At 41.2% G+C, this 25,350-nt stretch overlaps 1 protein-coding gene across 2 annotated transcripts; it reads left to right on the forward strand.

Moving 5' to 3' along the window:
* The first annotated feature begins 885 nt into the window (after positions 1-885).
* MALL (mal, T cell differentiation protein like) lies at positions 886-25,350 on the forward strand. Of its 2 annotated transcripts, none has more exons than XM_054985775.1 (4): positions 886-1,040; positions 17,822-17,989; positions 22,334-22,471; positions 24,072-25,350. In XM_054985775.1, exons 1-4 carry the CDS (start codon positions 933-935, stop codon positions 24,132-24,134), a joined length of 477 nt encoding a protein of 158 aa, XP_054841750.1. In that variant the 5' UTR covers positions 886-932; the 3' UTR covers positions 24,135-25,350. The 2 variants fall into 2 exon arrangements, with proteins under 2 accessions (XP_054841750.1, XP_054841828.1); XM_054985853.1 differs by lacking the exon at positions 886-1,040 and adding an exon at positions 2,307-2,432.

Genomic DNA, 25,350 nt, shown 5'->3' on the forward strand with positions numbered 1-25,350 from the left:
TCCCTTCTTCAGATACAAGTAGGAATCAAGATCCCTGAGCCTTTATATCCCACCCAGGAAATGAGAGATGTGTTGCAAAGAAGGGCGTCAGGTTCCATTGTTCTGAATTGTGAATGAATGTCCATTCACAGATTCAGAACCCCTCATCACCTGGGGCTGAATAGAGATATAGGATTCTTATTTCACTACAGATACTAATCTCAGCTGTAATCAAACTGCATTGTACCTTTGCATTCTGACTCCCTTCCCACCTCTTGAATGGCTCAGAGATCTCCGTTCCTACTTGTGTTTGAAAAAGGAGCTTTGACTCTTGAAGGCTTATATCCTGAAAATCAAATTGGTCTCTAAGGTGTCACTGGGCTCAAATTTTGCTGTTCTTCTGCAGACCAACCTGGCTACCCACCTAAAATGTGCAAAATTCAGGTTCTTAACATCTTAAGCTGAGTTTGAAACTTGGAAAATAATTTTTTTTGCTCTAAATTTTTGTTGTTTTGTTCTAAAGCTTTCAGTTTTTAAGAACAGAGGTCAGTCAACTGTTAAAAGATTTTTCTTCTAACTCACAATCCCTAGAATGGTTATCTTGAGTTTAGGAAGACCCCTGACACAGTAAAATTACTCTCATGAGAAGCCCTAGAATACCAAAAAGTAACGAAAGAAAGAAAACCATCATAGGGCCTGCAACATCTTGTGTATATGTAAACACATTTTTCAGTAGGCACTTGATTTCAGAGTGCTGAGTAGTTTTTATTCTGCGTAGTGGATGATTCTTCAGTGATGAGTGGTGTTACCTGCCAAGCTGGAACTGTTTTCACCTTTGACGTCCCCATGGGTGTGTCGCTGGATGAATACTATTATAAGCTTCACATGCCAACAGTGTTGCAGAGATAATCAAGGACAACAGAGCTGGAACTACTGCTGTTCAGACTTCAGAAATGGCTAGCAAAAGTTCAATGCCATCTGCCTGCCCAGTACCTGAAGATATACCTTCTGGACTAGACATTTTTAGAACCATACCGTATGCCTTGATTCTGCCAGAGCTGGTAAGTCACACCATCTAATGTTTCTTCTGCTGTACATTTTAAAACTGACATCCTGTTTAACAAAGGACTGCTTTGCAAAGGTGCTTACATAGCATGTATTCATGAGATGGAATCACAACCAGTACCAGCACCTATATCCTACATGATATATTCTATTCAACATATATTGTTATATTTACCTGTTACAGTTTTATAGAGTCAAAAACATTTTGATCCAGCTAAGGAAATCCTTGGACATAACAGGTTTCTCTCTCTCTCTGTTATCACTTACTGGATCAGAAACTACAAGTGTAAATCTTATGCACAATCAAATACCCATCAAAATGTTAAGTGCTAAGGATATTGATTTGCCTTGCACCATTTTCAATGGGATATGCATTAAAATGTGTATGCCCCTTCCACATTCTGGTGTAAATAGCTATGCACATTTAAAAATATTGCTAGAGTTGGATTAAGGTGACAACAATGTTTTACGTATATTTACTTATATTCCACCTTATCACTGCACAGAATGCTGCTTCCAAGAAACCAATTATCTGTAAACAAAGTAACGTGAATTTGAAGCAGCTTAAAGTAACTGCAAAAGTTTGCCTCTGAGAGCAGTGTAGTTACATAACACAGATTGAGGAAAGCCCCTTGGAATTTACATGAGACTGCTTCCTGCCTTAATTTTTTTTCAAGCATCTATTAACATTTAGCAAATGATGTGCAATGTGCAATCTCATAAATCCTGAATGGCAAAAATTGCAAGAAAGGGGAAACTTGAAAGGGATGGAAAGCCAAAAGAAGGAGCCCCTTAGAAGGAAAAGGGGAAATTGCTGATCTCAGTGGAAGATGAGGGCTTCCATGAAGGCAAAAATGTGGACACAGAAGTCCCAATATTTACAGTAATTTAGATATTTATACCCTATTTTTCTCCCCAATGGGTATGCAAAACACCTTACTTTCTTCTCCCCTCTCCATCCTCCTCACAAAAACCTCCATGTGGAAAGTTGGATTGAAAGAGAGTGATTGACCCAAGGTCACCGAACGAATTTCTATGGCACAGTAGGGATTTTAACCTGAGCTTCCCAGATCCTAATCTAACCACTATACATACTACGCTGGTTCTCCTATATAACGTAGTACTCAATCTGGCTCATCAAGGATTGGCAAACCACTCCCTTAATAAATAATCTCCTGCAGGCTAATTGCTATGAGAATATAACAACATGTTCCTTTCTTGACTTAGGACTATCTCTGAAGATCTCACTAATTATCTTACAAGCAACTAAACCTCCAGGTAGTAACGCCACTCCTACATAATTTTTGTTGCTGATTGCAATGTAGCTAGTGGCTAAGAGAATGATCTGGGAGGTCCCTGGTTTAAATCTCATCTTCAACAGGAACTCGGTAGGTGGCTTTAGATCTTCCATGTACAATGCAGGGGAAATAATACCAGCCTACCTTACAAGAATGTTGTAAGGGTTACAAAAAATACTGTGTGTGAATTTTTAGTATGCTGACTCTGAGCATACTATATAATGCTGGGTATTATTTGAGGGCATAAATCAAGACTGTAAGTAAGAATAGAGTTGATAATAGAACTTTTTGATTAGGAGGCAAATCTATCAATTTTAAAGCAACTTGTTTCCATGTTAGTGTGATGACAATTTAGCATCTGCATGCTTCCATTATGTCTCATGATGACAGCAACACACTGCTTGAATCACATGGGTCTCAAGTTTCCAGTCACCCTGTCTCTTGTGCTGGGCTCCCTTAGCTTCTGTTTAGAAACTTGGATGTGTGTGTGATATGCCTTAATTCAAGAAGCCTGTCATCCACAAATTTGTCTTTTTTGTTTCTAAAAGCCACTCATTGTGGCAATGGATTCCACAGGTGGTTACATTTTACTTTTGTTTCACTGAGACATTGCGTGTTTGGAAACTACCGTGGAACTAGCTAACTGATGCAGTTCAGTCATGTTCATAGATTGTTGTATGACATGTGGACTTTAACTCAGCTAGACTTTGCCTTTGAAGAGTGTGAGGTGTGAATCATTAGGAGTGTTTAGCAAAAAGTTGCTGTCGTCATAAATTTAGTTGACTGGGGTAATGGTCAAATGGTGTTGATAAGAGGAAACGAGTGGAAATAAAAGTCTGTTCTGAGAAGCTGAAAACCAGTGCCCGTATGACTGATGCGCCTTCTTATTTCCTAGTTCTAGCTAGCATGTTGTTGAAATTAATGTTTTAAAGATTTGTTTTGTTAGCTAAGGTTTTGCCAACCTCCAGGTGGAGCCTGGAGATCTGGAATTACCACATATCTCCAGATCACAGAGATCGGTTTCCATGGAGAAAATGGTTGCTTTGTAGGGTGGAGTCTATGGCATTATTCCCTACTGTAGTCCCTCCATTCCCCACATTCCTCCCTCTTCAGGATCTACTCCCAAATCTCCAGGAATTTCCCAACCTGGACTTGGCAACTCTATAAGGTATTCAGTTTCCAAGAGGAATTCCTGGAGGGATAGCTCTGTTAATGCCCTTGAAAATGGAAGTCTAGGAGAGGAAACAATGAGAGAACATTATCTGCATGAATGTATGAAGCTGCATGCTTCAAAGTCATCTAGCTCAATAGTTCCAGAGGAGTTAGCTGTGTTAGTCTGCATCTGACGAAGAGAGATGTGGCTCTCGAAAGCTTATGCTACAATAAAGTTGGTTAGTCTTAAAGGTGCTACTGGACTCTTTGCTATTTAGCTCAATAGTGGTATACTGCTTGTCAGAAACAAGAATTGTCCCTCTCTTCCTCCGGAAGTCAGACATACTATTAGAAAAAAACCCTGTCCACTAACCAATCAGTGCTGTCCACAGCTTACTTCCACTGCAAATTTGCAGAACTGTTCCACTTTCCAAGCTTGACCTTCATTAACAAAGTTTGTTGGGAGGATGCAGGAGACACACAAGAACTTGTGTGGGGCATCTAATTTCCTCTACCACACTATTTCCTCTTTCCCTTTCCTGAAAGTCCCCATTTCCCATTTTCCTGCTTCTCTCCTTAACACCTACTAGCCAACCTACCTTTATCTGCCCCCCCTAACTTCCCCTCCTTCCTGTTGGAGTATATCAATGTCTTGTATTCGAACAGAAGAAGATCTTGCAGGGTAGCAAACTCTAGTTAGAACTAGAGATGGGCACGAACCAGAAAAAAACCGAACCATGTGGTTTGCGGTTCGTCAAATTTCATGAACCACAAACATTCACGAACCTGCCCCTGGTTCGCGAACTGGTTTGTTTGGTTCGTGAAAATGACACATCCAGGTAAGAAAATCATCACTTCCGGGTCAGCAGAAGGTTACTTCCGGGCCAGCAGAAGGTCTGCAGGAAGTCCATCCCCTGTTGCGTAGGAAACTGATTTATTGGCACCAGGCTGTCTGCAGTGACAAACAAGCCTAAAGTTTGTGGCAGTTTGTCAGAAATGGGATCTGATGAACTGCTGGTTCACGAACCACGAACCGGTGTGGTTCGTGCTTAATTTTGGTTCGTATTTTGGTTTGTGCCCATGTCTAGTTAGAACTGTAGGGGGAGTGTTTTCTTTCTAATAAGGGGATTTCTCCTTGCCTGTCTGTAGAATGCTCTATCAGGGTAATCTTTCTTCTGAAAACTCTCTCAAACTAGTAAGATAGCTAGGTTTATTTCTTCTTTATTCTGTCCAGATCCTTAGTTATGTTACTAAGGCTTTTGTTACTCTTAATCAGTTCAGTGTCCTGACTGCTGCATAGGCAGTCTGCCAACATTTTCCTCCCCCTAGCAGCCTCTCTCAGGGAAAACTCTGGCTGACTTGTGCTGTGCCAGTTGCCAAGCCGGGCCGGGCCTGCTTGCATGGTGGAGAACTTGTGGAGGGCATCCCCCTTTTCCCTGTATAAGAGGACACTATTTCCCCTTGGCAGCCTCCTTCCCACCCACCCACCTACCTTCAGCTTATATTTATTTACTTCATTTATACTCTTGTGTTTCTCCACAATGGGATCCAAAGCTGCTTACATCATTCTTCGCACATCCATTTTATCCTCACAACCATCCTGTGTGTCTGGCCTGAAGTCACCCAATGAGCTTTCATGGCAGAAGAGTGAGGATTCATACCTGGGTTCTATCAGATTCTAATCTGAAACTCTTAACCACTACACTGCCCTGGCTACCATAGCGTTGTGGAGTGGATGCTGTTGAACAGTAGGAAGCAGCTGGGCCGTTGCCTGGTGGTTGGTGCTGGGCCTGGCCCCAATGAGTCATCCCTCAAAGGCCAAAACAACCCTGGAAAAAGGCCCTGTCCGCTCCCACTGTCCTTTACTGGCAGAAAGCAATGCTAAGAGACTGGCAATACTGTTGTTGCCACTAGCAATGGCTATTGAGAACATTCATTTCTTAAAGCACTGGTAGCTACTGGCACTGCTTCTATTCTTTTAGGAATTTTTACCCCCCCCCCCCCACACACACTTTTAAAAATATTTCAGATTTTTCTCAACACTTGGGGCTTTTCTCAGGTTTGTCAAAAGTTCTTGTCTTTCTAATAGCTCCAATCTCCATGGTTTTGGCCAAGTTGGGAATTAAATATACTGATGATGATGTCCCTCTTCACCTTCAGCAAGATTTCTGAGTAATTCTAGATAGGACCTGGCAGTAAATCTGCTGGGAGAGGTTTTAATATGTGAGATGATTATGTCTTGTACATGGAGGATCCATAGGCTAGATGATCAGGCCTTTTCTGCATGACGCATCTATGATGCATAGCTGACATAGCAATAGAAAGGAGGCGCATAATCCAGAGGGGGAGTTAGGTGCATCAAAGTTCAGCTGAAAGTATTGCCCTTGTGCAGCTCTCGTGGATTTTAGTGGGCCCTGCACAACAGAACACTTACCAGTTTATCCACATTGTCCTTAAGTCATTGCAGAATTTCTCTTGTGTTTTATACTACAGGCTAACAGTGGACTATTTTTCTTTAAATAATGAATTGGCTTTATTCACATTTTGAAATTGTACACAGCCCTTTCAAGTTTAAAGCAGTGTGGTTGTGACCTTAATTTAATATTTTTACTTTAAAAAGGCAAACTTTGCTTATTTCCTCCTCTCCACCTCACAAACCTATTTAATTGCCTTTCTGGGGTGGATCAGTGTCTCTTTTCAAAGTGATCCTTGCCCATCTGTTAGAAATGGGAGTGGAGGTCTGAGTAAGCAGAAAGCATGAAAAATTCAATGTCAGATCCCCACCTCCACCCCTTTCATGTCACAGAAATAGTAACTCTGGGTAGGTCTGGGAACACCTTTGAAAAATATGTAGCCAATTATAATCGTGGATCAAGTAAGTATGCAGAAACTGGTGGCTCGGTTCCTACTTATGAATTAATGATCTGCAAGATTCATAGTCTGTTGATAATGAAATGTTTGCACAAATGATATAAAACATGGACCTAATATAACTACAAGCCTCCCCTCCATTGACACTATCTTTTCTCTGATGTAATGATACCTGGGCATCACAGGGAACCTGTGATTGAAGAACCATCCAAAGCCTTTGCAAGTTTCCTCAATCACTTCATCATGGGAGGTGGGGGGGGATCTGTATTTGTTTGCATAGGGCCACCTTCTTCATCAAAGCAAATGGGGAAGCCCTTACAAGCTGGGGAGTTGCTTCTGCACATTACAGCCCTGTTCCCACAAGAGTCCTTGAATTAGGACAATGGCTTTTAAAAGGTTCTTGAAAGTCCCTGTTAATATAAATTGATGACACCAAAAGTTTTGCCTCCTACGGCAGCCTTGATACCCTCTTGCTTCTGCCATCTTTTCAATTTTTCTTCTCCCACTGTCAAAGTTTAGATTATAAGCACCATGAAGTCCAGTACTTGTTTGGGAGTGATTGTGGTGCACTGCTGCTGTGTGAAGCACCATGCACATTATTTATTTATTTTATCACATTTCTAGACTGCCCTCCCCATCAGACAGGCTCAGGGCGGTTTAACAGCAGTTTAAAACAGTAAAAACGTTATAAAAACATTAAAACATTATATCATAAACAAAATTGGCGGTATAAAATATTAAAATAAGCATTTTCCTGCATGGCTGGTGGAAAGTCACATTGCATTGGGCACTGAGTAATAGTAAAAGTAATAATAATCACAGTGGCATCATTGGGCTCATGACAAAACATGATCTTTTAGATGTTCAGGTCACTATTTGATGTTAATTTTTCCCTTGGTCTTTTCTTCATGGCACAATCTTTTTGGAATACTGAGGCTTTTGTTCTTATTTTGAAACAAGGCCAAAGATGGAATAAGAGCAGGGGTGGAAAAAACACAAGCAGCAATTGACAAAGAAGCTATTGATGGGCAGCCTTGGGTGTAGGCAGCAGATACTGGGAGGTTACAGAACATGTCATTTATTGCTTCTTGCAAGCTTCACTATGGTTCCAGTGCAGGGACGGATGGTTATTTTACCATGTGGACTTTCAGTCTTGGGTTTTTGTATTTTTAAAGTCTGAATAGATAAAAAGCTAGTCCTAGAAATGACTGTGTGAATCAGCCAAATGCTTTAATTTATGAGATCATATAATATTTGTACAACTAAACAGGTTTTGTGGTCTGATGGGGAGAAAGTGGATAGAGAATATTTTTTCTCTCTCTCCCAATAACACTAGAACTTGGGGGCAGAGGGGATGAGTCATTGAAGTAGATTTAGGATTAGGGTTGCCAGCTCAAGATTTGAGGGTGGAGATTGGGAAGGGTGGGATTTACAGAGGGGAGGGACCTCATCAGGTACAGTCCATCCTCCACAGCAGCCATGGTCTCCAGGTAAACTGATCTCTGTAGCTTAAAGATCAGTTGTAATTTCGGGAGATCTTCAGCTACCACTTGATGGTTGGCAATCCTATTTGGGATGGACAGAAAAGGAAGAACGTCCTCACAATACATAATTAATGTGAAATTCAGTGCTTAAAAATGTAGCTAGTTAGATGTGGTTAGATGATTTCCTTCAAAATAGATTAAATGAATTCATGGAGAAAACTCAATGTGGTGTTACAAAGGCCTTGGTGGGGAATTTAAATTCACATTCCCAGTTAGCCATGATGGTCTGTGGATGACATTGGGTCAATCACTCTCTTCAGTCTAATCTACTTTACAGTGTTGTTATGAGGAAAAAATGGGGGAGAAGAGAGCCATATTTGTCATCTGAGCACCTCAGAGGAAGTTTGGGACAAATATATAATAGATAGATATCTGCCCCTATGAGGGAAGATCTCAATGGCTCCATGTTGTGCTAGTGAACAGAACCTCCATGCCACTGAATGCCAGTTATGGGGGAGCAAATGGTGATGCCTTCATGTCTTTACTCAGGGTCTTTTTTGAAGGATCTAGCTGGCTAATCTGGGATGCAGAATGTGGGATTAGATGGATCTTTGATTTGATATAAGGTCCTGTAGTGAAGGACTATTTTCTTCAGGCTCCATCCTGGTTTTCTGAACTGACCTAAAACACTTTCCACATCATGCCTCAGCAATATCATGGATTTAGACTTCCTCTTTTGGCTAGCATTGTACATCTGCTTGGAGTCTGCCTGTTCCTTTGTCTGTCCCTGGGCTTCTCCCCACCCCCCTTTAGACAGATACCTGAGCTTTGACCACAGCCATGGAATGACTTGATTCTAGACTGCCCTTTTGACATGGCTGTTTGAACCCCCAACCGATCCCTCTTATCACTACATAAGAACTTTATTGGAATCTTTTTGGGCTCATTTGTGAACTGTGAAATGATTGCAAATACAGTGGCAGCTTTTACTACATGGTGCTTTAAACTCTCATATATTGGCTTTATACTAGGGTGTTAACTGACAGGTGAAGCTCCAAGTGATTTATGCCTATGTCAGAGAGAAAGGTGAAGCCACCTCAGAGTCACTAGAATCATTGCTCAATGTAAAATATTTTACAGACTATACATCATTTTTCTATTGTCTTCCTTGACCTTTCTTTTTGCTCTCTCTCTCTCTCTCTCTTCCTAGAAAACTTCTTTGGTATGACAAGTATTGGATATACAAAAGCCATAGCAGTGAGAGAGATTTAGATTATAGGCTGAATTTAGTTATGCACATTCTGCACATATAAGGGGGCATTGTGCAAAACACAGAATCAGACAGTGGATGGAGAATGCTGTATCCTCCCTTTCACAAAAAAAGTATAGTAAGAGAAGAACCAAGTTTCTAGTATTTAAAGATATAGAAATAATCTTGAAGGTGCATCGCCAATGATCAGTGAAGAGTGTATTGTGTGGATCATCATACTGCAATAGCATCACAAAAAATTTCAGCTTTACCACAAGCTCAAAAAATAGGAGGAGAACATGAAAGCATCAGAGATGCAGCAGTTTGAACATGACCTGTGGAATCTCTGCAGTGAGTGAGTGAATGAGTGGCAGCAATTTCAGATGAAATGGCTAATTTAGAAGCGACCATTGTCACAAGATAAAATATGTGCAATTCAAATGTACATACATTGATTTAAATTCAATGAAAATCTTAACTCTTGTAACCTGAGAACCTTTGCCCTGGCCTTGACTGGAAAAAATAAAATACAAAACTACACAGCTCCATTATTAGTTTTAAGGACTTTTGCTGGATTTGGTTGGCTGTAACTTTTTTGTTTTGTTTTGTATTTTGGCTTCCTATAGTTTAATAATTGATTAATTGTGTTAGATTTTTCTTTTGTTTTATGGTTCTAACAACTATTTGTCATCTCAAGTTCAGGGATATGTGGGAGCACATTTTCAAAACAAATAATAGGCAATAAACAGAGTAATGAAATGAGATGATTACAGAACCCCTGAAACTCAAATGGAAACGTTCTAGATGCACACCCCTAGTGGTTATAGTGTTGTGCTAGGGTCTGGGAGACCCAGGTTTAAACTCGTTCTGCCATGGAAGCCCTTCAGTTGCCATTGGGCCAGTAATACGCTCTCAGATGAATCTTCCTCACAGAGTGGTTGTGAGGATAAAGCGGAGAAGAGAATGATGTAACTTGCTTTGGGTCCCCACTGGGGAGAAAAGTGAGGTATAAATTAAATAAATAAATAAAACCTACTTGATTGATAGGATATCCTATTTGTATTCCAGTTCTTACAAAGAGTATCCTTGGTTTACAGCAGTGAGTTGGTTCCGACAGGATTTCAAACTTTTATTTTTTTAATCTTATGGACATTAAGCCTTCTTCCACACTGATTCCTTCCTATTTTAATCTTGTACAATTTAATGCAGTGGCTCCCTTGCAAAACTTGTTAATCTAATCCAAACAGTGGGGTATTTTGCCATTAGGACAATATCAATAATGCATCTGAAATAACAACATATTCACAGCAATTTAATTAAGCATAAATCATTCACTTTTGTAATGCAATTTTGTTGATTTCTGGTCTCCATTGTGCCCCCAGTCAGCTCCATACAAAGTCAGTAGTGTTTTAGCAAAATATCTTGAAATTACATCTCTTTCAGAGCTGGTGTTGTGGTCTAAGAATGAATGCTCCATATAAAATGGAGAGTTCTTCCTTTACCTGAGAAGTTCTGAGGACAGTTTATACAAAATTAACTCCATGCACTCCTGTAAATTTTAAGATGTGCTGGCAGTGTTGCCTTGATTTAATCTGGGCAATTAAAAATGGGACACAGCAGGAAATAATCAGTGACAACACAAGCTGAAGATGCATATCACTGGGTCAAATGCTGAGGGTTCGTCTACATTGTACAATTTTTTCTGGGGTTATTTTAAGTGCCATTTTTTCCTCTCTCACAAATATCAAGGAGGAGAACAGCACGGAGAGGGGGAGGAGGAGGGACTATAACGCTTTCTCTCCCTACTGGGGAAAGCCACCCCTTGAGTTCCTTTTACCCTACTTGGGGAAAATATCTGGATACTTGTACGTTTCCCCCAATGGGAGTAAAAGCAACATGGGGAGGCTTTTTCTAGGAAGAAAATAGCAGAAGGAGAAAGGGGTAAAGTTTCCTCCTTGATAAAGCAATCTTGATTCCTAGCAGCAAGATTTGCAAACAAAAATAAAGTTTTAAAAAATAAGTATGGAAGGTAACTATTGGACTTGATCCAGCCAACTTCCCCTTCTAACTTTCCCATTCCACATGGCTTTTGTACATGCAGATCCCATTTTCTCCAGTATAGCCTTTTTGGTGGTCAAAGAGAACCCAGTCCTCCCTTTTTCGTCAGTGGAAAAGCTGGTTGAATCCAACCATAAAATGTACTAGATCACTGATTCAATAAGACTATTCCCATTGCCATCATTTAGGTGGGGCTGTTTGCTTTTTAAAAACATCTTTTAAAGAATAAATTTAACAAATCAAGTTCTAAATAAATCACCATTATACATATTTTAATCCAGTGTGTCTATATTCACAATATTACTTCTTGCTATATGTTATTAGTTCTGTTATTATTATTCCAATATTTCATAAATGGTTGTGACTGATATTGCTTGTGTTTATAATCTTTCCCCCCAAAGGTGTTTTATATATAGAATATTTATTCTTTAATATCACAAACCAGACCTTTCTAAACCTTTTCTGAACATCTAGTAACTAAGAGCCAAACTACAAGTGACGTCTTACACAGGTTGGACACTAGTCGGCTTCCCTCAAGTTTTGATGGGAAATGTAGGCATCCTGGTCTTGCAGCTGTAATGGAGAGCCAAGCTGTAAAACCAGGGCACCTACATTTCCCATCAAAACTTGAGGGAAGCCGACTAGTGTCCAACCTGTGTAAGATGTCACTTGTAGTTTGGCTCTTAGTTGATTTCCAAGATGGCACAATTAAATCCTTGCCACTGTTAACGTATTTAACATGATTATTTTATTTACTGCGTTTATACCCCATCTTTCTCCCCAGTAAAGATCCATTGTGGCTTCCCCCTCTTACATTTTATCCTCACAACACCCCTGTGAGGTAGGTTAGGCTGAGACTGGCCCCATGTCACCCAGTAAGCTCCTGTGGAAGAATGTAGATTTGAACCTGGGTCCTAATCTAACACTCCTTAATGACTACACCACGCTGGCTCCCTAACCCATGATCCCTCACTAGTGCATGATCAATTAACAACAACAACAACAATTATAACTGCTTATATACTGCTCTTCTAGACAGATTAGTGCCTCAGCTAGAGCAGTGAACAAGTTCGTGTCATTATTATCCCCATAATACAGCTGAGGAGCTGGGGCTGAGAAGAGTGGCTTACCCAAGGCCACCTATTGAGCTCATGGCAGTGGTGGCATTCGAACCAGTAGAGTGCTGATTTGCAGCCGAACCACTTAACCACTGTGCTAGAGCAGCTTAAGCTCTGGGTCCTTTTCAAGATAGACCTCCTCAATCTCAGAAACCATAGCATGGTTGATTTCTTAGATTTAGATCTAGAACTTGAATTCTTAGATTTATGACAACTGGTTAATTAAACTTTATGGAACATTTAATACTGTTCTCTTTTTCTCATATACTTTCTGTTTAGATGGATGACTTATATTGAACTTGGTGGGGGTTTTTTAAATAAAAACATACACTGAACATTCTTTTGTAATTATTTTATAATCCCTTTTGCTGATTCAAAAAAATAGGGGAAAAGATTTTATTAAGGCATTGCATTAAGTTTCACGTGTTTATCCATTTGATTCATTGCCTTAGTAAAAGCACAAAATGGTGGTGGGATTCCTGGGTGGCAACTTGTGAAACCAGCCATGCAGTTCCATGCCAGCAGACAGCTTCTGCTCCAAACATGCTGAACTGTTTTCCTTCTTGCTCTTGAGAATTTGTCTCTCGAGATTGCCTGCAATGAGAGTCACACCAGCTCTCATTCAGCAACGTTCTGTCTGTCTTCATCCATAGAAAATTAAACTATTCTTTACTGAAAAACAAAATGTACTAAAAACAAATATTTGCAAGGAAGCCTCTTTTAAATTATTGTTTCTTCTGTTACAGTTTACTTTTGAGTTTTATCACAATGGCAAAATAGCTAAGAATCAAAAGCGCAACTTAAAAACAAATATTTATAAGTGCTGTTTGAAATGTTTTATTCCTTTGAGTCCAGTTCAGTGACTTTTGGGTGGAGACCTGACAGAGACGTGAGTGGGGAGGGAGAGAAAATGGGTGTACAGGCAAAGGAGGAGATTCCGTATTGAACAGTGAGACAGACTGTGATGTTTTCATCCTGAGAAGAAACACCATTGCTGAGGGACCCATAAATACCACAGAAGCTTTCATGTAATTCAAAGGTGGAAATGAGGGAGGTCTAAATCAACCATCAGGTCTGGATAACAATTATAATGGGTGAACAACAGAACAGAGCTCCATTTGTGGCATGATTATGGGGGTGAATCCAGTCCCAGGAATGAAGGACTCCTTGGCTTGCACCACCTCCCGCAACTTCCCATTAGAGTTTTAGAGTCCAGAACAGTATCAATGTCTCCTGATCCACTTTGCAAGAGCCAAAGGTAATGCAGCAGCTTCTCCTGCTTCGGACCTTTCCCAGTCCCTGAGACCTTCCTTCCCATCTGCTGGACTCCATAACAAGCAGGGAGAAGGTGACCAGTGGCACCAAGGCAGAAGCAGTATGGGAGCAGCACAGCTACCATGTCCTGTTTTGTGGCTCTAAGAGTTGTTAAAGAGGTACATGTGATCTTTGGGTTGTGGACAGCAGCACATATTTCTGTATGAACAAGCCAACCAAAGGGATCAGAGTGGTGGGGACTATGCACTTGACTTCAAACAGAGAGCCGGGTGGTGTTCAGTAGAGAACAAACTTGGTCTGGTGCATGTTTTCTCAGAGCTGACTTTATCCCTAATATGCAGCTTGTAGCCTTAGACAAGGTCTGGCTCCACTGTAGAGGCTAGTAGGGGCTCAAATTCCAGGGCCTCCTTGCCCCACTAGGTATATATCCTGGAGAGAAAGTGGCTGCCTGCCTTTTTAAAGGAGGAGCACAGAAACCAATTGGCAGTAATTCTCCTGGGTTCCAAGTGTCTCGGCACCTCCTCATTCCCACCTATTTAATCAAAAGATCAGGCTGACCCTGTTGATTCTGCTCAATCAGTTTTGCAAGCCCAGTCAAGATGATGCAAGGAAGGCAAGCATGCCGATAGGCCACGTGGGGATTCTACATGCTTGGCTGGTGCCCAGCACCTGGAGAAACAGTTCAAATTAACTAGCATGTAGAGCACATCAGCATGAGGTAGATACAACTGAATATGGAACCTCATGGGCATAGTTGGCACATGGATGTGTAATTGTTTTCATATTTGATGGCCGGTGGCTAGAATGGATAAATAATTTCAATGCAACGTTGTAACAGACTTGTTGTGAATAACCTTTCTGGGATTACTTCAGTTTTTCCTCATGTACAAAATTTATTTCCGTCAATTTGTGCTCTCATATGAATGTGCATAATCTCTGCTGTTTATGCACATTGTTCTTTCAGAACATACTGATCACAACAAATATATTTTATTTTCATATAACCCAATTCTCCTTGTTCTGGTTCTTTTTTTCCCTATATAAATAATTTTATTTAAAAGAAAAGAAAGTATAGTAAAGTAAGTGCATAGCAAAAAGATTAATACAGATTCTAGAGTAGACATTAAAATTGAAACTTATACAAACAATGAGTATGTAAGCAATACATCTATAATAGTTTGGGGAGTTAAACAGACAATACACTTAAACTTCATTGATTTAATAAAGAAGAACATTGCATATTTGACTTTCCTTAGCCTGAATACATAACATTTCTTCTTCCCTCTCTCCCTCTGAGCTGCTGTATCAATTAATTATACCTAAATATTCAAAAAGATCTTTCCATTTTTTCGAGAACTCATGTAACGGTCTATTATGTAAATAGGTAGTCAATTTAGCCATTGAAGCATATTCATGAATCTTCTCTCTCCACTCTGGAAGTCCTGGACAGGCATCAGTTTTCCATTTTGCTACAAATAGTACTTTCGCTGCTGTCACCATATAACAGAAGAGATCTCCTTGTTCTTTTCTCACATTAATTGGTAAAATATTTAAGAGCATACTTTTTGGATTTAGTTCAAATCTGAGTTTGAGAATCTTTTGCATCTCTTCGTGTATCTTTATCCAAAATTTTCATGATTCCTTACAAGTCCACCACATATGGTAAAATGTTGCGTCCCTATTCTGACATTTCCAACAATATCCACTGTAACCCTTACTGATTCTCGCAATGTCTTTGGGAGTAATGTACCATCTAAAGAAAATTTTATACCAATTTTCTCTCAATAACTGACAGTCTGTAAATTTTATGTCCTTAGTCCATAAATTTTCCCGTAAGTCCATTGGCATAGTTTCCCCAAAATTTTGCATCCATTTTATCATACAAGTCTTCATTTGCGCCATTTCTGTATGGTCTTGCAGTAGCATTTTATAAATCTTCCCCAAGAGATGCAACAAGTCTCCAGATATTAATAACTGTCAAAGATTCCCAGCTCAGGGGCAGAGACGCACAGACTCCCACATCTGGTACCTTGTTTAACAAAACTTAACAAACATGCCCGTGAGAGACTTCTCCTCACACTAGCTTTAAAAACTGCCACCACTCCCTAGGCTTTGAAGCAAGGGAGAAACTTCAAGCCTATAGACTTGAAAGCAGAAAAGTCTACCTTGCAAGGTTGAGGTTGCAAGCAGAGTTTCCCACAACAAAATGTTTACCTGGTAGGTGGTCCAAAACAGGGCATGGGGTTTGGCTGGTTCTCTGAGGTATCAAAGTCAAGAAGACCCACATAGGGTAAAATATATTTAATCTATTAGAGTGCAAAAGTCAAACAAAATAACACAAGACAGTTTGTGGGGATAAAACAACAAAAACCTAGAGCAGGTAGCACTAACTAATACATACCCAGCAATTCACAAGAGTTAAGCAGAACAAAGACTCATTCCAGAGGCACACAGAACCTCAGCAGTTCAACAAAACAGAACAGAAGAATGGTTGCAGAGCTCAGCTTCCATCCTCAGAGTCCAGCTTGGAACCAGAACTGAAGCCATAGCCAGGTCACAGCATAGCTGGCTGTAACCTAACTACAAGCCTACTTGTCTTATGGAAGGCAGCAAATTTATGGGTCTTAGGGCCAAGCTACAAGTGACGAATGACACTTGAACGGCAAGTGGATTGAGTGGAGGGCAAGTGAACAGGGAGAAATACACTTGCTGTTCAAGTGTCATTCGTCACTTGTAGCTTGGCCCTTAGATTCCCGAATGGTCTGGACTCCTTGACCAATCAAGAATTCAAGAATTAATAGTCAATCAAGAATTCAAGAATTACCAAGTCAAAAGTGCAACGCGTGGAATGAGGACGGAGGCCAATCTGCAGCTTGACGCCGCCTCCCCTCCCAAGGTCAGGATGGTACTTTCAGGCAAGAATGTTAATTGGTTAAAGAACAACAACAACACTGCACCATGGAAGCCTTAGCTCATAAACTAGACGGTCACCTTATCTTATCTTACAAGGTCACTTGGCACCAGGAACCTCTATACCCTGCAAAGGTTGTTCAAGAAGATGTCCGAAGAGGCCTCTGCCCGAACCAAAGATTTTACAAAGATGGCTGCAATTTAAACATGCAGTTTCTTCACAATAATTCAAATTGTGTTTTTGCTCTTAGCCTGGTTCAAATGGTTCTACTATAATGCCATTCAGTGTACAGTAGCTGTTTAAAAAGAACTGCAATAGGACACAGTCCATTTCTAGAAATCTAGACAGAACCAAGTGATATGGGGCAAATGTAAGATTACTGTCTCTCTCAGAAAGAAGAAAAATAATTTCGATGTTGATTGCTTACCATGGCGGGTTGCAGATCAATGCACATGCCGCATGGAGTGGTGTCTCTCCATGCCGCTGATGTAATGTGATACTTGTCAGCTGGCAACAGCCTGATAATGTGTTTCCATTGCCAGTAACTGATATTCCTGAAGCCTTCTAGAAACACTTCATGCCACCAAGAGTGTCTATGCTGCTGCATGTTATATCCCTGCATGAAGGTTCACCAAATAGAAGTAGCTGGGGCACACGTAAAGTTATGTGTTCATTGGCTCCAAATTTATATTGGTCAGGGGGCCCCACTTTGAACACAATGGAGATTAACCCTATGATAGGTGCAAGGAGACAGGAGAAAGCTGTGTTTTGGATCTCCTGCGGCCATTCCTTAGCAGTACCTCTTTGTGCAGCCAGCCTGACTCACTACCTTCATCAACAATTAAAACGGCCTATATTTTAGGTAAACACATCAAAAGCATAAATTCCTTTATTTTAAAAGTATAAAAAGTGTGTGTATGTGTAGTTACTGGTAATATTAGGAGAGAGAAAATGGAACAACAAATGCTCTTAGACATCAGTTACATTTTCTGATATAATCTTGATTATGATCCGTGCTGAAATTTCTCTCTCCACCCCTTCCATGAAATCTGAAATGGGGCTCCTGGCGGAGGGCACTGTCTGCAACAAATAACAATGAGCGTGGGATTCTTTCCTTCTCTGCTGTTCTTAATTTGCTGTTTTCTAGATTGCTTTTATTGGCTTTTGAACAGAACTTCATTTTGAACATATGACATAGCATATGACTGGAAAAACGAACCAAAAAAGATTTAAAGATAGACAGGCTTGTCTAACTCTGGACCTGTTTGCATTTGAGGCAGGCAATGCTGGGGTAATAAGTGAAAGAGCATTAAAGTCCAATGACGCTGATGACTGTCTCTTTTATTTTTCCGTCCTTATAGATCTTTGGCTGCTGGGTTTGGATCCTCGTAGCAGCTACCACTGTGCATTTCCATCTGCTGCAGGGATGGGTGATGTATGTGTCCGTCAGTTCCTTTGTCATTTCTCTGCTGCTCCTAATGGCCTACCTGTTTGGCTTCCACAGAAACTTTCAATCCTGGAGAATCATGGTAAGAGGAAAAAATACACACGTGCTCTTGAGTTGAACATGCTATGAAGCCTGTCGTGTAAACTCCTCCTTTTATGGTACAGTGTTTTCATCACATTTGGGATAGCGTGCAGACAATGTAAATTTTGGTTTAGACCTGTGGACAAGGCTTTAGGGAAGTGATGTGTTTAGTAGGGACCTTTAACAAATGCCCCGTGTTTGCTCCTGACTACCAGGGCAATGGTCCACTGGGAACTTTTCCTGTAAGTTAAATGGGCAGTCTGCCCCTACTAAGAAGACACCATGAATAAAATTCAACCCATGCTTTAACAATATTCCCATTTGGATTCAGCATGGTATACTTTTACCAAGGGGGAAAAAAATCACAAATCTGCTGTTTCCTGCTTATTCTTAAGCAGGAGTGCATTCCTGGACAAAGTTTGCCTCCCAGGAGGTATATGGGAGACCGCTTCCTCTCCTAATTCTGAGCACTGATCTGAGCCACTCCAGCAATCAGGCAGGTGGGACATGTTCCCCTTTTTGTTTGTAAGGCTGAAACCTCCTCCTTTCCCAAAGGCCAGGCTTCCCAATCTCTGGGTTTGTCTCTGGGGAGGGCCCACACCCAAATCATGAATTCCAGTCTCATCTTAAATAAAAGTTAAGTTTATTAGCTTAAGGAGTGTTTGCAAAAAGCATAAAGCACTTTTACACCGGCACTACAATCAGAAAACCTTACTGTTGCTACATAGTAAAACCTGCCTATCTAAAACTTCAGAGGCATCTGTATTTGGCATCCATGGTTGCTTATTTCACCCTTCCATTAGAATGCAAGCCCTCTCCCAGGCCTAGTTGGTTCGGTATAGGGACATGCTGAGGTGATAAATAGCATGCAGCTTTCAGCTTTTCTCTGGCATATCTGCATGGTGGTCAGAGATTGATTGAAGAGAACTAGCTGACCAACTGTGTCTGTCTGTCTTTTGGGGTGAGCTGAGAAGCCATCTTTTCAGGACTCAGTAATTCACCCGGCAACTCAAGAGCCAGTCAGGCCTGAGCTGTTAATTAGCGTTTCAGCTGCGTGACAGTCTAGGGAGTGAACATAGAGCCTTTCTGAGAACAGTCTCTCCAAGTTCGAATATCTGGAGAATGCAGAGACTGCTCCACAGGTGTTATTAATCAGCTCTGAAACCACATATTTGAGCTAGGCCACAACCTGACAATATTTACAGTTCTAAATGTGAGTTCAGCCATTTCTTCCAAAGACTTGGTCTCAAGCTACAACTTCCTTACAGGGAGATCACTGCCTAGCCTCCCTTTTGGTAACCCAAGCAATGGGTCATAGGAACAATCCATCATCTACAGACAAAATCTACATTACAACTGCATCTGCTCCAATGCCTCTGACAGAGATTCTCACCTGCAGGATCTACAATAGACATTTTTGGAACTAGAGTACCCACCTGACGTAGTAAGGAAACAGATCAACAAAACTAGAATGATACCAAGGGATAACCAGCTACAAGACAGGCCTAAACAAAACAATAACAGAACACCACTGGTGGTCACAAACAACTTTCAGCTCAAACCAGTTCAACTCATCATCAGCCTATGCTGGAAAATGATACTCTTCTCTCACAAGCATTGGGAGGAAATCTTTTCCTGTCCACAGACAGCCCCCTAACCTTAAACAACTTCTCACCCCTAATAATATACTTCCCAACACTGACATGGGCTATGGGACCAAAGCCTGCAATAAACCAAGATGCCAAATCTGTTCCCATATTTACTCTGACAGCACGATCACTGGACCTAACAACACCAGATATACCATCTCAGGTTCATTCAGTTGTTCATCTTCCAATATAATTTATGCTGTCAAATGTCAGCAATGCCCTTCTATTCTCTACATTGGACAAACAGGTCAGTCTCTACACAAAAAGATAAATGGACATAAGTCTGACATTAGAAATCGCAACACTCAAAAACCAGTGGGAGAACATTTTAATCTTCCAGGACATTACATTGCTGGTCTAAAAGTGGCTGTCCTCAAACAGAGAAACTTCAACAAGAGATTACAGTGTTAGATTGCTGAAATTGAGTTTATTCACAAATTCATAACAATGGCCCCCCCTCCTCCCCCAGGCCCGAACAGAGACTTGGAATTCTTATCTCACTATCAGATGCTCATTTCTGCTCTAATCATGTTGCATTGTATCTTTACATCCTGCCATCTTCCTTTGCTACACTCCTCTCATCTAATCAAACTACATTGTACCTTTACATCCTGATGCCTTCCCTTGTGACACCACACTCACCTTTGGCTGGGATATAAAGGCTCAGGGATCTCCACTCCTATTCGTGTCTGAGGAAGGGAGCTCTGACTCTCAAGCTCACACTCTGAAAATCTTGTTAGTCTTTAAGGTGCCACTGGACTCAAATCCTACTGTTCTGTTGTAGACGGACACGAATACTCAAAATTTAACGGACACGAATACTAAAATTAATGGGTTATTGGTAGGGTTGCCAGGTCCCATCACCCTCCAGGTGGGAGATGGAAGACCTGGAACTCACATTTGAAGATTTCTTTGTGAGCTGCATAATGATGTCACTTCCAGGAAGTGATGTCATTGCACAGGACCTCGTGCTGTCCCTGGGAGTGCTCCCATGCTCCTTAGCAAGCTAATTTTGGCCCATTTGGGGCCTAGATTGGTCCACTGTGAAGCTTAGGAGCTCTCCAGGGCCTTCCTGGCACCGCTTTTGCATGCCGCAGCAGGCCGAATTGGGCCTGTTTGGGGCCAAACTCGGACTACTGCAGAGTGCAGAAGTGCTGCCGGGGCTGCATGATGGGCCCTGGAGTGCTCCCGCACTTTGCAGCGGGCCAATTTTTGCCTCAAACGGGCCCGATTTGGACAATTTGGGGCCAAACTTATCCCACTGAGGCATGCAGGAGCATGCTGCGCTGCCCGTGAGCATGCTCCAGGAGGTGCGTTCTCCTGCATTTCCCCCCGCTGGCCAGGTAACTGAGAATGGGGGGTGGAGGGGGTGGAGCCCCCAACGGGAGACTGGAAACTCTAGTTATGGGGCACGTGGGTTATGATGATAGGACTGGGGATGGTGGTGGAGGAAGAACTGGAATTCCATTCCTTCCTCAAAGTAGCTCTCTGTCAATATCATATGCCAGCAGAATCCGATTTGAGTGAATTTCTGCTCACAGAATGATTTTGACCTAGAGGCACATTTAACCTGGATGCAGCACTGAGGTATCTACACAGAGTTGCCAGATGGGGTCTAGACTAATACCAGATCCCAGGGAGAGGCGCGGGGGTGGAGAACTTACTTTGTTATGTAAACAACGCACACGTTCCCAGGGCTGCGTGATGATGTCACTGTAGGATGTGACATCTTCACACACACCCCTTCCGGGTGCCACTCCTGGGCAGCACCCTACAGCAGCAGGAGACTACAGAGCAGCCAGGCTGCTGCTCTCTCCTGGGCTGCACTGCACAGCTGTAGGAGGCCACTCGGGCTCCCAGGCTGATTGGCTGTTTCTCTGGGCTAGCACCAGTGTTGCGCAGCTGGAGGAGGGGAGGGGGGAAGGAGAGGGACCAGGTGTCCAGTTTTGAGGGAACATTTTCCCCGGACAGTCCTCCCAAATACTGGACTGTCTGGGTGAAAACCGGACACCTGGCAACCCTATATCTATGTGATACGTACTAATTTGCAGTGTTCAAACGCAGAATCCAATACTGGATATGGAATTTAGCATCTTTAGCTTTTTTGGACTAGGTTTGCAGTGGGCAAAACTTCTCTATGCTGCAAAGCTCTTTGCCCTTATGACTACTAAAACAGGATTAAAATTTAAAAACAAATTAGTCCTTATGTTTCAATACTTTGCATAGCTTCTTGACCCTCCTTGTAACTCTTAGATGCAGATCAAATTTTGCAAATTAGATGCAGATCAAATTTTGCAAATTGGCAAATGTATTTCATTAATTTGTATGGCTATTTGAGTAGCAGAATTCAACTTTTTAAAAGTTCTTTAACAGCAGAGTATACACAGCCAGCACCTATCTTACTGTCTTTTAGGTGCTAGGCCAAAAATTCCTTTCTACCCCAGCTTTTAACCAAGAGTTTTATCTTTTTAGTTGTGTTAAGATCTCCTTCTAGCACAAGGACTATTTCATGGGTATTTCTTAGACTGATCATTGGTTGTTTTATATTTTTGTATGTCCATGGTTGGTTTTTATATTGATAATTTATGCTATGTTATGGTGGTGTTTTTATTAATGAGCCACCTCAAGCAGGTCTCTGGAAAGGCAGAATATAAATTCCCTAAATAAATGATCAATTTCTGCTCTGATTTTTTCAGGATAGCCTTTACCATGGAGCCACTGGGATTTTTTATATGAGTGCTGCAGTCTTACAGGCAAATGCGACGATCCGTTCTGAGAATGAAGTGGAAGATGCAAATATACCCCTCTACTATCAACTTAATGCTGCAGCCACAGTAAGTTACCTACATAGGGTCAAACCACATGAGACAAAATACACTTGAATTACACTTGAATTACACTCAAAAACACTCGAAGTACAAAATACACTCAAATTACCTGTGTAATTCAAGTGTATTTTGTCTCATGTGGTGAGATCCATAGTCTAGGGCTTTCAAAATTTCTATTAATTAAATCTTCCAGTTAGACTTCATCTTTGTGTGTGTGTTTGTATGCATATGCATGCATGTGCAGGGGGAGTAGTACTCTTTGTGTGTGTCAGATAGCAGGCCTAGTGTTGCCAACTCTGGCCTGGCAAATTCCTGGAGATTTAGGAGCAGAGCCTGGGGTGGGTAAAGTATGGAGAAGGCAGGGAGCTCACTGAGTATCCAATTTCATACAGTTTACCATCCAAGCTGATGTTTCCTCCAGGGAAACTGATCTCTGCAGGCTGGAGATCAGTTGTAATTCTGAGAGAACTCCAAGCCCCATTTGCAGATGGCAGCTCTAGGCAGACTTTCTCTGGTGTGGGCTGATCTCCGGGGTCTGCCTCCTCCCATCAATCAGTGGCAGATCAACAGGCAGGCAGGAATCTCTGGGAATTGCCTGCCATTGGCAGGTGCTTAGTAAACCAGTTTGGTGTAAAGGTTAAGCGCAGCAGGATTCTAATCTGGAGAACTGGGTTTGATTCCTCACTCCTCTGCTTGAAGCCAGCTGGGTGACCTTGAGTCAGTCACAGCTTTTCGGAGCTCTCTCAGCCCCACATACCTCACAGGGTGATTGTCGTGAGGACAATAACAACACAGTATGTAAACTGCTCTGAGTGGGAGTTAAGTTGTCCTGAAGGGTGGTATATAAATCAAATGGTTGTTGTTGTTATAATGCAAGGGGCTGAGGAGCTTTCCAAGGTTGCATTTAAGATAGGGAAGCAACATACCACAGAGGATCTCCTCTGTGCCTCTGCTGGATGCCAGGAATCTGATCATTGGCAGGCTGGGGGGGAATAGAAGGTGTTACATGGTGGTGGTGGTCACCCCCCTTCCTTCTTCATCTGAGGGCTTAACCTTGGATGAGTCTGAAGCCCACATTCCAGGCTGTGATATCCTCCACCCCCAAGTTGTGGTTGGTGATGTTTAGAAATGAAATACTACTGCCTTTCTGTGAGGCTACCATTTCTTTCCCACCTATATTACCAGTATAGTCTCAGACAAACAGATGTTAGAAAAGTAGCTTAGATATCCAGAGTTTTCCCCTTGGTAAGAAACTGACACTGTGAAGTTGTCCTGGGATTTCCCACCATTCTGAAACAATATTTATTTATTTATTTATTTAAAATTTGTATTTTGCCCTCCCCGCGAGTGGGCTCAGGGCAGATAACAACATATTAAAATACAATTAAAATACAATTAAAAATTCATGTTAATTAAAAACAACACATTTAAAACAGGATGGTGGACAGCCTTCACAGGGAGGGTTTTATACACCCCTTTCTTCCAGGCCGGTGGAGGCCCAGCCTCAGCCATATGCCTGGCGGAACAACTCTTATTTATTTTATTTATATGCCAATAATAGACATAAGTCATTATTTACCAGTTATCTTTTTTCTCTCTTTTTCAGTTTTTTGCCTTCATCACCACTCTGCTGTATATTTTACATGCTTTCAGCAACTACTACCACTAAAAATCTCTGGTGAAGAAAAGGATGAAAGAGAGTGCCAAAGAACTGCAATTTGTGTTCCAAAATAAAATGGTTAAAATGGATCTAAGGACCGGGTTCTGTTAAAATGACGGTCCCTCAGAAAACAAGCAACCTCTTATTTTAAATGAAAAAGATACTGGGCTTTGTGAAGAATTGTGCGTCATTCATTTTATATTGAAGCATTCTGTATGAAAATGCAATAGAATGAGTATAACCTGATCCTCAATTATCTGGTTCTTCCCATTGTCCAAATTCATGGTGTGTTCCTCTGCATTTTCCCATGAAAATGCTCTAATTTACTGAAAACAGTCTTTTTTTTTTAACATTCTGCATTCAGGGGACACTTTTCTCATTCGCTTATTGATGGAAGAACCCCTGAATGTTGCAGAGGATCATGAGATGTGGAGCACCACAGTTGTGTCACAGAGTGTGCCCTAGAACAACACCAAAGCTCTCTCGAGGCGATACATCCCCACTTGGTGGTGGACAAACTGTCTTTCAGGGAGGCTTATGTGCTGTTCATCTCACTGAGGAACGTTAGTTGTAGATTTTCCAGGCTGAGGAACTGAGGAACACTTGACAAGATTCTGAGCAACCAGAAGTTTCCCTTAGCACAACTTGGAAATCACTTAATGGTTGGATGTTGCACTGAGACCATTAAGATAAAACAGTTTAAAGTTGTAGTTATGTTCAGCTTTGCTACAACCAATATACTGATGATTGTTTAGCAGCTGACTGGTAGGACAGATTTGCGTATTAGTTTTTGGCGCAACAGTACAATCTTGAGAGGATTTTAATCTCATTAGTTTTATGCTGAAATTATTTCTTGGGATTATACCTTCAAGTAAATGTATGCTGTTGCAATACTAGAATAGGACAAATAAATTCCCTGATTTTTGTAAAAGCTAGCTGTACCCTCATGAGGAGTTCACAAGAAATTATTCACCAAAAGAGGGATCCATCTCATGCTGTTCCAGGTCGAAACATAATATATGAATTGGCCTTAAATTACCTTTCAGCAATTATGATATAGGTAAGGATTGTCTGTCCTTTGTTATTATATAGCATTTTTGTTTCAGTGGGAGACATGAAGTAACTTATTGGTAAATTTGTATGTATGTTAAAATTTCTTTCATTTTGTATTGCTCTTTTAGTTAACTATCTTTTGCCAAGACAACATGACTAACTTTTATCCGGT

The sequence above is a fragment of the Eublepharis macularius genome, chromosome 1, assembly GCF_028583425.1.
Source record: "Eublepharis macularius isolate TG4126 chromosome 1, MPM_Emac_v1.0, whole genome shotgun sequence".
In the NCBI taxonomy this organism is placed as follows: Eukaryota; Metazoa; Chordata; class Lepidosauria; order Squamata; family Eublepharidae; genus Eublepharis; species Eublepharis macularius.